This window comes from Equus caballus, chromosome 2 (assembly GCF_041296265.1).
Source record: "Equus caballus isolate H_3958 breed thoroughbred chromosome 2, TB-T2T, whole genome shotgun sequence".
Classification (NCBI taxonomy): domain Eukaryota; kingdom Metazoa; phylum Chordata; class Mammalia; order Perissodactyla; family Equidae; genus Equus; species Equus caballus.
Genome location: NC_091685.1, coordinates 59,254,532 through 59,269,642, shown reverse-complemented (window position 1 = coordinate 59,269,642; position 15,111 = coordinate 59,254,532). Strand labels below are relative to the sequence as shown.

General features: G+C 37.5%; 1 protein-coding gene across 6 annotated transcripts in view; it reads right to left on the bottom strand.

The window, feature by feature from the left end:
* Positions 1 to 15,111, bottom strand: part of ADAM28 (ADAM metallopeptidase domain 28) — a 72,814-nt gene that overhangs the window by 36,958 nt on the left and 20,745 nt on the right. For all 6 annotated transcript variants that reach the window (XR_011434337.1, XR_011434344.1, XM_023636172.2 and 3 more), the window contains 2 exons: positions 11,080 to 11,249; positions 8,440 to 8,524 (listed from right to left, as the gene is read on the bottom strand). Coding sequence is in view for 4 of the 6 variants with exons in the window: in XM_023636172.2 (XP_023491940.2) it covers positions 8,440 to 8,524; positions 11,080 to 11,249 (255 nt within the window). In the remaining 2 variants the exon portion in view is untranslated. The remainder of the gene's footprint in view (positions 1 to 8,439; positions 8,525 to 11,079; positions 11,250 to 15,111) is intronic.

Below are 15,111 nucleotides of genomic sequence, written 5' to 3'. Positions count from 1 at the left end.
AACTCAGAATTATAAACCCAGTGAAAATATATACAAAAGTGAAAGAGAGACCAAGTCATTTTCTGAAAAAAAGAAACCTGAATTTCATTGACAGAAGACCTGTATTATAAGAAATGTTAAAAAAAAAATCATCTGGAAGAAAAAAATATTAGACCAAACAGAAACTTGTATCTATAGAAAAAATATGGAGAATGTTGGGAACACAGTAAAAGTAAGCAAAGGGAAGGATAAGATAAACATAAAACTAATTTTTTTCTTACTTATATTGCACTGAAAGAGGACTGTCTAAAGAAAAATTAGCAACAATCTTTAGGTGTGCTCTGCTTCAGCAGTCTGAGTTCTATTCCTGGGTGCAGACCTATACCACTTGTCTGTCAGTGGATATGCTGTGGCAGCAACTCATGTACAGAAAGAAGATTTGTGGCAGATTTAGCTAAGGGCTAATCTTCCTCAGCAAAAAAATAAAATAAACCCACAAACAGAGATATCAATAAAAAGCTAAAAATGGAGATAAATGAAATTATTTTTTAAAATAATTAATCCTAAAGAAGGCAGAAAGAAATAAAATAGATGGAATAGACAATTCCTAGCAAGATGGTAGATTTTAGTCCCACAATATCAATAATTATATGACATATACATGATTTAAATATACCAAAAAAAGACAGAGATTGTCATATTGGATAAAAAGTAAAACTCAAGTACATACTGTCTACCAGAAGCCTTCTTTAAATGTAAAGAGATACATATGTTAGAAATGAAAATAAAGAAAAAGTAGCATCAATCAAATTTTAGCCTCAAAATGTTGGAGTAACTATATCGATATCAGACTAACTAGACTTCAGAGCAGGAACATTTCAAGGAGAAAAAGGAACATGAGATGATAAATGGATCAATTATCCAAGAAGACAAAACAACTTTATTTGTGTATTTGCCCAGCAACGGAGTTTCAAAACATGTGAAGCGAAAACTTATAGAATGGAAAGAAGAAAGACAAATCTGCCATTACACTTGATACTTAAACTCTCTCCATAAATGATTCAAAAGAACTGAACAACTTTGTAAGTCAACTTGACATAATTGACATTACAGAACATTCCATTCAATAACAGCAGGAGACATTCCTTTTCAAGTTCAAATAGAGTACTGATCAAGAATAAACCTCAAAGAAATTAAAAATATCAAAATTCTACAAAGTGTGTTCCCAGACTGTTGTGAACTGAATTGTGCCACCCTCCCTTCATATGTTGAAGCCCTAACCCCCAATGTGACTGTATTTGGAGACAGGGCCTCTAAAGGGGTATTTAGGGTTAAATGAGTTCAAGAAGTGAGGCCCTAATCCAATAAGACTGGTGTCCTTATGAGAAGAGGAAGTGTCACTAGGAATAGGTATGCACAGAAAAAAGGTCATGAGATGCCATGTGAGGCAAAAAAGGTGGTTATCCTCCAACAAAGAACTCCCTGTGCAGCACACCAGAACACCTGAGAGACTCATACGTCTGCACATCTGAACATGTGCGGACAGGACATCCAGGAGGCAGTGGAACCGGGGGAGTAGCACCCTCACACTCCTCCAGTAGAGGTGATCCAAAGGCAGACACCCTGGCAGTGGTAGTGGTGCCCTCACCTGAGGTTTCAAAAAGTGCATTGCAGCTGGAGACCAGAGGCTACAAGAGCAACAATGGTGTTCACAGCTCAGTCCCTACACCTCCCCCAGCAGGGGCAAGTGCACTTGGGACATGAGATTTTAGGACCCACAGCAGTACCATGACCCAGTCCCCAGTGGCAGCACCCCTGACATCTGTCCTAACAGCAGTGGGGGCTGCATACAAGCCTCTGGCCCCTGGCAGTGGCCACAACACTCATGAACCTAATGCCCCCAGGAGTAGTGCTGCCAGCACCCCCAGATAACCCAAAAGCAGCAGTGTAGCATCACTAGATGCCATGGAAAGCCAGTGGGGGAACATGAGACCCAGACAACCCTGGAAGCAGCAGAAGTGCTCACAGCTTGGTGGCCCTGGTAGTGACACCTGAGACTGCAGTGACATCATAAGTAGCAAGGCACCAGCAACCTTGGAGGCACAACTAGCACAAGGAGGGCACTAATGACACCTCTGACAGAAGCAGTGAAGGGTGGAAAGTGAAGGCTGTCCAATACAACCAGAAATAGCTCAGAATCAAAGTAACCAAAGCCTTACCCAAGGGAGAAAGGTGTTTGCTACCACAGATGTGCTGCCAGAGGAATAACTCATCAAGCACCATGAAGAACTACAGTAACATGGTAGAATAGAAAGAAAAGTGACAACTCTCCAGAAACCAAACTTGAAGTCATAGAAGGTTGTGATCTAACAGAGAATTCAAAATAGCTCTCATGAAGAAACTCAATGAGTTACAAGAAAGCTCAGAAAGACAGTTCAATGAGCTCAAGAATAAAATTAATGAGTAAAGGAGCACTTCAACAAAGAGACTGAAACTCTAAGAAAAAAAGCAAACAGAAATTCTGGAAATGAAGAACAAAATTAATGAGACAAAAAAAAAAATAAAGTAGAAAGCATTGGAAATAGAGCAGACCATATGGAAGAGAGAATTAGCAAGCTTGAAGATAGAAATCTAGAAATGATTCAGGTGGAAGAGGAGAGAGAACTAAGATTTTTTAAAAATAAATAAATTATATGAGAAATATCTGACTCAATCAGAAAAAATAACTTAAGGATAATGGATATCCCAGAAGGAAAAGAGAAGGGAGAAAGGAGCAGAGAGCTTGTGAAGGAAATAATAACTGGGAACTTCCCAAACCTGGGTAAGGAACTGGATATACAAGTACATGAAGCTAACAGAACTCCTAATTGTCTCAATGCAAAATGACCACCTCCAAGGCACATTATATTAAAACTGTCAAAAGTCAATAACAGAAAGAATATTAAGGGAAGCCACAGAGAGGAAAATAGCTTACAAAGGAACCCCATGAGACAGTCCGAAGATTTTTCAGGAAAAACTCTACAGGCTAAGAGAGAGCAGAATGATACATTCAAGGTATTGAAAGACAAAAACAAGAATACTCTAACCAGTTAAGTTATCCTTCAGATATGATGGAGACATAAAGGCTTTCCCAGACAAACAAAAGCTGAGGGAGTTCGTCATCACTAGCCCTGTCTTACAAGAAATGTTGAAAGGAGCCCTCGTACCTGAAACAAAAAGGCACAGGCTTACAAAGCTTTGAGCAAGGTGATAAATAGAATCAGAAAATTGCAGCTTTAGATCAGAATAGGTTAGCAAACACTTAATTATAACATAAAGGCTAAAGGGAAAGAAAGCATAAAAAATCACTATAAACTCATCAAATTTGTAACAAACTCACAATACAAAAAAGGATAATCTGTGACAACAAAAACAGAGAAGGGGAAGAGGAAAAGGATGGAACTTGCATAGGCTAATGGAGATAAGACACTATCAGCAGAAAAAGGAGTATCACATCCATGAGATCTTTTATACAAACCTTGTGGTAACCACAAAGTAAAAATTCAGAGCAAAGTTGTGAAACATAAAAAAAGAGGAAATTGTGAAAAACATCACAGAACCTATCAAACTGAAATGGCAGACAGAAATACTAGGAAAAAGAAACAATGGAAACATAGAACAACCAGAAAACAAAAGATAAAATGGAAGTATTAAGCCTTCAAATATCAATAATCACTCTGAAAGTAAATGGAATGAATTCACCAATCAAAAGACACAGAGTGGCTATAGGGATTAAAAATAAGACCCAACAATATGCAGCCACCGTGAGACCCATCTCAGCTCTGAAGACAAATGTGGGCTCAGACTGAAGGGATGGAAGATGGTATTCCAAGCAAATTGCAACCAAAAGAAAGTGGGTGTGGCTATACTTATATTAGACAAAAAGGACTTCAAACCAAAAAAGATAACAGAGAAAGATGGAGATTATATAATGGTAAAAGGGACATTCCACAAAGAAGACATAACACTTATGCATAACACATATGCACCTAACATAGAAGCCCAAAGCAACTATTAATAGACCTAAAGGGAGAAATTGACAAAAATAAAATAACAGTAGGGAACTTTAATACTCCACTAACATCAGTGGATAGATCATTTAGACAGAGTCAACAAGGAAACATTGACCTTAAATAAAACACTGGACCTGATGGATTTAATAGATATATATAGAACAGTCCACCCAAAAGCACTGGAATGTGGATTCTTTTCAAGTGCACATGGGACTTTCTCAAAGACAGACCATATGCTTGGAAACAAAACAAGTCTCAATAAATTTAAGAAGACTGAAATCCTCAGAAGCATATTTTCTGTCTACAATGGTATGAAACTAGAAATAAACCACAAGCAGAAAGCTAGAAAAGTCACAAATATGTGCAGACTAAACAACATGCTACTGAAAAACTATTAGAAGAATGAAAAAAATCTAAGGAGAAATAGAAAACTACCTACAGACAAATGAAAATGAAAACACAACATATGAAAACTTACAGGATGCAGCAAAAGCAGTATTAAGAGGAAAGTATATAGCAATACATGCTTACCTCAGAAAGCAAAAAATCTAAAATGAACAATACAACACTATACCTAAAAGAACTAGAAAAAGAAGACCAAGTGAAGCCCAAAGTCAATAAAAGGAAAGAAATAATAAAAATCAGAGTGGAAATAAATGAAATAGAGATTAAAAGAGAATAGAAAGGATCAATGAAACTAAGAGCTGGTTCTTTGAAAAGGTAAACAAAACTGACAAATCTTTAGCTAGACTAAATAAGAAAAAAAAAGAAAGCTCAAATAAAATCAGAAATGAAGGAGGAGAAATTACAAAAGATACTGCAGAAATATGAAGGATTGTAAGAGAATGTTATGGAAAGCTATATGCCAACAAACTGGATAACCTAGAAGAAATCAATAAATTCTTAGAATTATACAACCTCCCAAAACTGAATCAAGAAGAAATAGAGACTCTGAATAGACCATTCACAAGTAACAAGATTAGAACAGTAATCAAAAAGACTCCCAAAAACAAAAGTCCAGGAGCAGACGGCTTCTCTGGTAAGTTCTGCCAAATATTCAAGTATTTAATACCTATCCTTCTCAAACTCTTCCAAACGCTGAAGAGGACAGAATGCTTCCCAACTCGTTTTACAAGGCTGGCATCAGCCTAATACCAAAACCGGAAAAGGACAACATAAAGAAGGAAAATTACTACATTGCTGATGAATATAGATGCAAAAGTCTTCAAGAAAATATTAGCAAATTGAATACAACAATACATTAAAAGGATCATACATCACAATCAAGTGGGATTTATTCCAGGGATGCAGGGATGATTCAACATCTGCAAATCAATCAATGTGATACACTACATTAACAAAATGAAGAATAAAATTCACAGGATCATCTCAGTAGATGCAGAGAAAGCTTTTGACAAGATTCAACACTGATTTATGATAAAAACTCTGAATGAAACGGATATAGAATAAAAGTACCTATATATAATAAAGGCTATATATGACAAATCCACAGCCAAAATCATACTCAATGGTGAAAAATTGCAAGCTATCCCTCTAAGAATGGGAACAAGACTAGGATGCCCCCTCTCACCACTCTTATTCAACATAGTATTGGAAGTCATAAGCAGAGCAATCATGTAAGAAAAAGAAATAAAAGGGATCCAAACTGGAAAGGAAGAAGTGAAACTGTCACTATTTGTGGATGACATAATTCCATACATAGAAAATCCTAAAGAATCCACCAAAAAACTATTAGAAATAATTAATGAATGCATAAAAGTTGCAGGGTACAACATCAACATTCAAAAATCAGTTGCATTTCTATACACTAACAGCAAGCAAGCAGAAAGAGAAATCTAGAATACAATCCCATTTACAATAGCAACAAAAAGAATAAAATATCTAGGAATAAATTTAATTCAGAGTACAGGTACATTGTACCTGGAAACTATAAGACATTTTTTTCTCTTTTTCTTTTTGAGGAAGATTAGCCCTGAGCTAACATCCATGCCCATCTTCCTGTATTTTATTTGTGGGACGCCTGCCACAGCACGGCTTGATGAGCGGTGCTACATCCACACCTGGGATCTGAACGGGCGCACCCTGGGCTGCCAAAGTGGAACGTGTGAACTTAACTGCTGTGCCACTGGGCTGGCCCCAAATTATAAGACATTTTTTGAAAGAAATTAAAGAAGATATAAAGAAATGGAAAGATATTTCATGCTCTTGGATTGGAAGAATAAACATAGTTACAATGTCCATATTATTTAAAGCAATCTACAAATTCAGTGCCATTCCAATCAGAATTTCAACAGTTTTCACAGAAATAAAACAAAATATCCTAAAATTTGTATGGAACCACAAAAGACCCCAAATACCAAAGGAATCCTGAGAAAAAAAAGAACAAAGCTGGAAGTATCACACTCCCTGATTTCAAAATATACTCAAAAGCTATTGTAACTAAAACAGCATGGTACTGACAGAAAAACAGACACAAAGATCAATGGAACAGATTGGAGATCCAGGAAATAAACCTACACATTTGTGGACAGCTAATTTTCAACAAAGGAGCCAAGAATATACAATGGAGACAGGAAAACTCTTCAGTAGACAGCGCTGGGAAAACTGGACAGCTATGTGCAAAAAAATGAAAGTAGACCATTATCTTACATCATACACAAAAATTAAAATGTATTAAAGAGTTCAATGTAAGACCTGAAATCATAAAAATCCTAGAAGAAAACAAAGACAGTGGGCTCTTAGGAGTATCTTTCTGAATACCATGTCTCCTTAGGCAAGAGAAACAAAAGAAAAAATAAGCAAATGGGACTACATCAGACTAAAAAACTTCTGCATGGCAAAGGAAACAAAACAAAAAGACGACCCACCTGGGAGAAAATTTTTGCAAATCATATATCTGATAAGAGGTTAATGTACAGAATACATAAAGAACTCATATAACTCAACAACAAAGAAACAAACAACCCAATAAAAAAATGGGCAGAGGGTATGAACAGACATTTTTCCAAAGAAGATACACAAATGACCAACAGGCACACAAAAAAGATGTTCAGCATCACTAATTATTAGGGAAATGTACATCAAAACTACAGTGAGATATCACCTCACATCTGTTAGCATGGCTATTATTAAAAAGACAAGAAATAACAAGAGTTAGAGAGAATGTGGAGAAAAGGAAACCCTCATATACTGCTGGTGTGAATGTAAACTGGTGCAGCCACCCTGGAAAACAGTATGGAGATTTCTTAAAAAATTAAAAGTAGAACTATCATAGGATCCAGCTATTCTGCTTCTGCATGTTTATCCAAAGGACATGAAAACACTAATTCAAAAAGATATATGCATCCCTATGTTCATTGCAGCATTATTCACAATAGCCAAGACTTGGAAACACCCTATGTGCCCATCAATGGATAAATGGATAAAAAAGCTGTGGAATACAATGGAATACTACTCAGCGATAAATAAAGATGAAATCGTGCAATTGGCGACAACATGGACGGAACTTGAGGACGAACCTTACTATGCTAAGCAAAATAAGTCAGACAGAGAAAGACAATTACCATATGACTTCACTCATTTGTGGAAGATAAACAAACAAACACATAGATTCAGAGAACAGACTGGTGGTTACCAAAGGGGAAGGGGGCAGGGGGAGGGCAAAGGAAGTAAAAGGGCACATGTGTATGGTGACAAAACTAGACTTTCGTTGGTGAACATGATACAGTCTACAGAGGTCGAAACATAATGACGTACACCTGAAATTTATATAATGTTATAAACCATTGTGACCTCAATAAAATTGTTTTTAAAAGGTAGTCATCTTCAAACCAAGGAGAGAGGCCTCAGGAGAATCTAAACCTACACACACTTTGATCTTGGGTTTCCAGCCTCCAGAACTGTGAGAAAATAAATTTCTTTTGTTTCAACCACACAGCCTGTGGTATTTTGTTATGGCTGCCCTAGCAAACACACACACACACATAGCATAATTCGACTGAAATATCAATAATAGAAATTATTGCATAACACTCACACATCATTTTATGTGGCCAAGTTTACCCTGACATGTACCCTAATAACAAAATCTGAAAAATGCCTTATAGGAAAAACAACTGCAGGCTAATAATCCTCGTGAATACAGATGCAAAAATCCTCAAGACATGCTAGCATGGTGAATCTAGCAATCTATGAAAAAGGTAATACATTATGACCATGCTGGGTTTCTACTGGATATACAAGACTGATTCAACATTTGAAATTCAGTCAATGTTATTACCATGCCGACAGACTAAAGGAGAAAAACTACATGATCTTCTCAACAGATAGGGAAAAAACAGCATTTGACAGACGAACTATAGAAGGAATTGTTTATCTTCAAACAAACCTGAACAATGCCAACAGAATGATATGGAGAGCACATTGTAGACATGAAAGCAAGGCCCACAGTTGTTCCAGAAAGTTCTGTTGCCCTGCAAGAAAGAAATAAATTGACATAACAACTATGATTCTAACCTACATCTTCTATAGACAATTCACCCAGAATCTAAATGATTAACAGAGAAACTCACAGTGTGAATCATCACTCTTAAAGATTTTCTTCAATTTTTGAATTTGCATAAAGCCATTGTTTTTTTATACAGTGATTGTCATATCACCTAAATCTGAGCACCTGGATGTAATCACTTGTAATATTTTATCTCTCATTCGTAGTTATTATACTTTTTATTGTGGAATTCATTCCTTGTCAGAAAATAAAGGGGACTGTTTTTGTCCTAATAAATATTTTTGTCATATATATACTTATTTTGATATTAGTATTCTCACATAGGCTTTGTTTTAATTAATATTTTCCTCATATATTTTTATATCCATTTACTTTTGTTTTCCCTTAGCATGGCTTTAGTTATTGTAGTATCTGGAGTTTGGGCCCATTCTGAGAGTATGTGTGTTATTAAGGCATTTATATTATTGAAGGAGTTGTCCTACTTGAAAAGGGATTCGACCCACTTGCATTTATGTACATAGATGATATGTTTGGTCTTTAGCAATTTTAATTTCCTTTTTTGAGATCTGTTTCATTTTGTCATTCTTTCAATTTGTAATGATTCCATGTACTTTCTTTATTATTCTTCTGCTATCTGTTCAATATCCTGGCCCTGGTTTGTCTCTAGAAATTTGCAAAGTAGGCATCATTTTTAAAACTTCCTTAGTAGATGCTTTGACATAAAAAGTTGAACCTATCTTTTTCCCACTTATCATCATCAAGAATGGAGAGTGTTGATTTTGTCGTGCAAAATCAGGAAATTAAAGAACTTCCTTCTACTTTCCATTTCCTGTGGAGTTTTCAGATACCTGTTATCTTGAAATGACATTTTGCATCATATGTGATATTTTAAAAATGTATGGCATTTATATTCTCCTTTAAACATGCATTGTAAAATTATACCCAAGTCTACATTTGCGTGGGTTCAATACTGAATACTAGCTCATTTATAAAGAATACAATCTCCCCCCTCCCCGTGGAGCTGTCTTTTTTGGTTCCTTTTCTTAGCAGAGAGAGAATATTTGGACTCAAAGTTTCCTACCTTGGTGTGTCTATGTATAGGGATCTTTTGTCCATGTTTGTCAGGTAAATGGTAAGACTTTCAGTTTACAAGGGAAAGCACAATTATTTCCTTCCATCAGATCTTTTTAGTGCTTGTACCCTTTTATTCTGATCTGTTCAGGAACTCTACTCTTGACATTGGATTGCAATTTTTTATCTATACATCTGTCATCTTGTCTATGATTGTTATGCCTCTACCCTCTTACTTCACAATATGGGAATACACTGCAATTTGCTCATGGCTCTGGAGCCAGTTTGGTAAGAGTTGAATTCCCTTACTTCTTACTAGCTTTGAGACCTTGGAAAATCACTAAATCTCTCCAAAAAATGAGCTCTGTTCTGTGGTGGGCCCTTGAGTCTGGAACTCACCTTTCCAAATTAAGGAACCTTGGCTGCTACTGTTCAAAGATAACCTCCAACGAGCCTTGCGGTATTCACATCCTGTGTAGTGCCTTCCCTTGAATCTGGATAGATCTATGACTTGCTCTTGAGCAACAGAATATATCAGAAGTGACACTGTGATTTTGGAGGTTGGGTCATAACAAGCCTTGAAGCTTTCTCCTGAGCTTTTTAGAATGCTTTTCTGGGGAAAGCTAGTCATCTTGTAAGATGTCCAAAACCCTGAGACTGCCATATTGGAGGAAGTCCATGTTAGCTGCATGAAAAGCTGTATATACAGAGAGATGACCAACCAGACCCTCTGCTCTAGTCAAACCAGGCAAGGCACCAGACATATAAGTGAAGGAGACTTATTTTAAGCCAGTAAGTTGTTGGCTGATGTGTTCTGCAGTAATGGACAACCAGCACCGAGTATTAATTAATTCCGGCAGGACGTAGTCCACTTATTGAGTGAAACTCAAGTAGCTGCTTCCTTCCATCTGATTCCAGCTGCAAACTATCTGGCAGAATTTTCCTGATTCCTTTGGGGTATATGCTCAGCAGTCTTGTGGAATGTACAGTGCTTAGATTTATTTCCCACGGTTTTTTCTTTTTAATTAGTCATGTCAGCAGCGTGGTAGAGGTATGAGATTAGAATATAGTAATCCATTTTCCTTCCATCCTTGAATTTTGTCCTGACTAGCCCTTAAAGCTAATTAGTTCTTTTAAAATATTGAATCTAAATTCCTCTTGCCATTATCTAAACCTGTCTTTCCTTCCTGTATACTCAATCAAAACAGACAAACTTCTTATGCATCACTGCTAATTATTAGCTTCTCTTTAAAAAAAAAGAAAAACTTGAATCAAAAGTAAGAGCATATTCAACATGAGATCCAAATGAGTACTTTTTAAACTTTTAACTCCCTATGTATAAACCACTTCCTCTTACCCTATACCCCAAAATACCACTTGTTCTGCCAAGACTGAAAAGTTTCTATGTTAAAAACCACTCAACATACAAAGGAGAAAATCTGTACATACGTGATTAACTGAGCAACATCGTGATGCTTTCTCCTTGGGAGGACACTCCCCCTCCAGTTAGAAAAATTTTCCAAGGTAGAGCTTGCATTTGGGGTTATCTTTATCTTATCCTCATCATTCCAGATTTCTATCCCAACTAAGGCCACGTGAGTATTGAGCTTTCTATAAAGCTGCCCAAAGAGAATAAATGGCAAAGTGACAATTCATAATGGTGATATTATCTTTTATCATTTTCAGATACTTTAGATTTTCACACTTATTTATAATAGCACTGTAAAAACCTTCTTTCCAAACATACTTGTGAAATGGAAGTTACCATCCCTATTTGCATAGGCTAGCATCTTCATTCTTAGGCAAGGCAGACAGCCTCAGATATTTCAGGTCTGTGAACTCCTTTTTTTGGAGCAAAGATCCTATTGAATCAAACTTTTTCTGCTCGCAAGCTCAAGAAATCTAATTTTCTGTTAGTAGTTCATTACTACAACTTTACTTCAAGTGTATTTACTCAATGCTTTGTAGCATTCTCAGAGTCATAATATTTCAGAATTAACCAGGTTGACTCAGTGCTGGTTTGGACACTAGGAAAGGAACATGCTACACGAACAAGTTCTGCACCTGGAAGTCACAATAAACTAAGTGTTCCTCTAATTCTAAAACCTGGACTGAACCCAATAATCTACAGTGCACACAAGATCACCTTTAGAAATAACGTGTTAAGTTTATGAGACCATACACTTCCTTTAAAGATAAAAGGTTAAGTTGCTACTATAGTTTATAAAACTGCACAGTATTGGTCAAAGAGTACACATTTCCAGCTATAAGATGAATAAGTTCTGGGACCTAATGTACAGCATGGTGATTATAATTAATAACACTGTATTATATACTTGAAAATTGCTAAGAGAGTAGATCTTAAGTGTTCTCACCACAAAAGAGAAATGGTAATTATGTGACAGGTCGAAAGTGTTAGTTAACCTATGGTGGTAACCATTTTGCAATATATAAGTGTATCAAATCGACACATTGAACACTGTAAACTTATACAATGTTATATGCTAATTATATCCCAATAAACCTGGGGAAAAAACTGTACAGTGACAGGCTTTCTCATGGGGCAACTGTCTATTGAGAAACCTGAAGAAATTTTTTTGTTGAAAGTAGTTTGGAAAATAATAAAAGCATTGAGGAATGCAGTTATGATCAAAAGAGAAGTAAAATCTAACCAGACTAAAATCCTCCCCTTGATAATTCCCTCAGCTTCCTTACTGCTTTCTTGCTTTATTTTACTCACCTGACAAAACTCCAATCCTGATAATACTAACTGCCCCACTCTGTCTCTCCTGCACCACTCCCTGGAAGACGGACGGGGAAAGAACACCATGCTGACGGCTTGCACTTTGAAGCCGTGATTGCTAACCTCAAGTGGTCTTCACAACTCTCCAGCACACCTGCTGCATTTCCAAAATCCATTCACCCTCATAGCCTTCTGCACATTTTTTTCACACTCACTTTTCTTTTTTAGAAATTCTGACACTTTCATTTAAATTCTCACTTTGAGCAGTTGTCCCTCCTACCAAATTCACCAGGAATATAGAGGCAATAAGAAGAGAACTTCCATGAGCTCCCACCACCAGCCTACCCAATGGGCTACACCTGTTCAAACCCTGAGCTCCCCTTCATTACTATACGAATGAATGGTCTGTGGGCTGAAGGCCAACTTCTCCACTTACGCCCTAGACCTCCCATTTCTCCCCAGATCAAGGAGAGTATTCCAGCAATTCTTCCATATTCTTTGCATTGTCAATGCTTACCCTTCTATGGAATTGTTCTCATCAGAATAAAAAGGATGACCCACTATGGTGAGTGATGAATTTCTCTTTATGACCCTTCCCCCTCCAATTATGCCCCATTTCCCTGCTCCCATTTATAGAAACACGTCTGGAAGGAATTTTCTGAATTAGCTGTCTCCAACTCCACTTCTCTCATTTTCTCTTGGACTCACTCTAATCATGCTTTCACTCCTACACTCCACAGAAACTGGCTTCATCCACATGTTCAACAACTTCTGCCTTGTTAAATCCAATGGCCAATTCCCAGGGCTCAAAAGCATTTAACATCATTGATCATTCTTTCCCTTGATAGATTTTTGTTTCAAGTAGCTTCTAGAACAAGAGTCTCTCCTGGTTTTCTTCCTCCCTCACTGTCTACTCCTTCTTGGTCTCTTTGTCAGTTTCTCCTCCAGTCTGACCTCTCCTCAAAGAAGTACTTCAAGGATCTGTTCTTGGATCTCTTCTCTGCTTATCTACACCCACTCCCATTGTGATCGTACGCCAGGGTTGCCAAACTTTTCTGTAAATATCCAGATAGAAAATATTTTAGGGTTTGAAGCCCTGTGGTCTCGGTTGCAACTACTCACTACCTCTGGCATTGTGGCAGGAAAGCAGTCATAGGCAATGTGTAAACAAATGGTAGGGCCTGTGCTTCAATAAAACTTTATTGTACAGAAAGGCAGCAAGCCAGAGTTGGCCCAGAGGCTACAGTTTGCTGAGTCATGTCTTCTGCCATCTATATGTACTGAAGACCTAGATTAATAGACCTTGCTCCTGAACTCCAATCTTGTATATCCAGCATTTCTACCTGGGAATCTTTATATAAAAAGATATGTCAAAGTTAATATATCAAAACAGGAGATTCTGATCTTTCCTCTGAGTCACCATCCCCCATCATTGTTCACCATTCTTCTTCTTCTTTTTTCTTTTTGGTAAGGAAGATTGGCCCTGAGGTAACATCCATTGCCAGTCCTCCTCTTTTTGCTTGAGGAAGATTGTCACTGGGCTAATGTCTGTGCCCATCTTTATTTTGTATGTGGGACGCCACCTCAGCATGACTTGATGAGCGGTGTGCAGGTCTGTGCCTGGGATCCGAACCTGTGAACCCTGGGCAGCAGAAGCAGAGTGCACAAACTTAACCACTATGCCACCAGGCCAGCCCCTACTCCCCGTTCTTGAAGTTGCTCAGGTCGAAACTCTTGATGTTACCCTACTCTTCTCGTTTTCTTATACTTTTCTTCTCCCACTCACCTCGTAAACTGTTGACTCTCTCCAAAGATCAGCTATTCTCAATAGATGTACTATCACTGCTTTTCCAAGCCATCACCATTTCTTGCCCTGATTTATGGTGCAATTTCCCTATCTCATCTTGTTTCTGCCCGTGCTTTCCTCCAGTTTATTTTCAACATAATGGCCAAGATAATCTCTTAAGAATACACATTTGAACACGTCACCCCTCAGTTCAGGTTCTCCATTGTCTTCCTCACTCATGAAGAATAACAAAGTCCTAACGCAGGCCCACGAGGGCCTTCAGGTTCCAGCCACTGCTCCCTGTGAGATGTCATCTCCTCCCATCCTTGCCCTGGCTTCCTACATTCCAGGTACAATAGTCTCCTCAGTGTTCCTCAAACATGACAGTCTAGGTTCTGCCCTCAGGTCCTTTGCTCTGCCTTCATACCCTCCCCTAGAGTCAGACACTTCTTTCCCTTCCTTCAAGTCTCTGCTCAAATGTCATCCTGTTGGAGAGGTCTTCCCTATTTATCATAGCATCCAAGATGAACCTCTCTCTCTCTGTTTTAAAACTTTTTTACCCTGCTTTATTTTTCTTTATAGCATTTATCACCATCTTACATATTTATTTGATTTGCTTATATTTGGCTCTCTGAATAAGAACGTAAACTCCTCGAAGGAAAGGATAACTTCTTGAAGTAAGAAATATTTCCCAGTTTGATTTCCCTCTTCATTTCTGCAATCTAGAAAAGCACTTGGCACGAAGTAGATGCTCAATAAATATGGCCAGTTCTTGGGATTCCTGAAGAGGAGTGGTGTGATCTTTGTGATGAGAAGACAAGCTATGACCTTGGTCATGGAATCCACCCTCATTTTCTTTCTATCCTGTAGGATTTGCAGGACACCACAAAGTGACTCACCCATTTCAGCTAAGTATCCTAACTATGTACCAAGACACTAACAATTACGATTT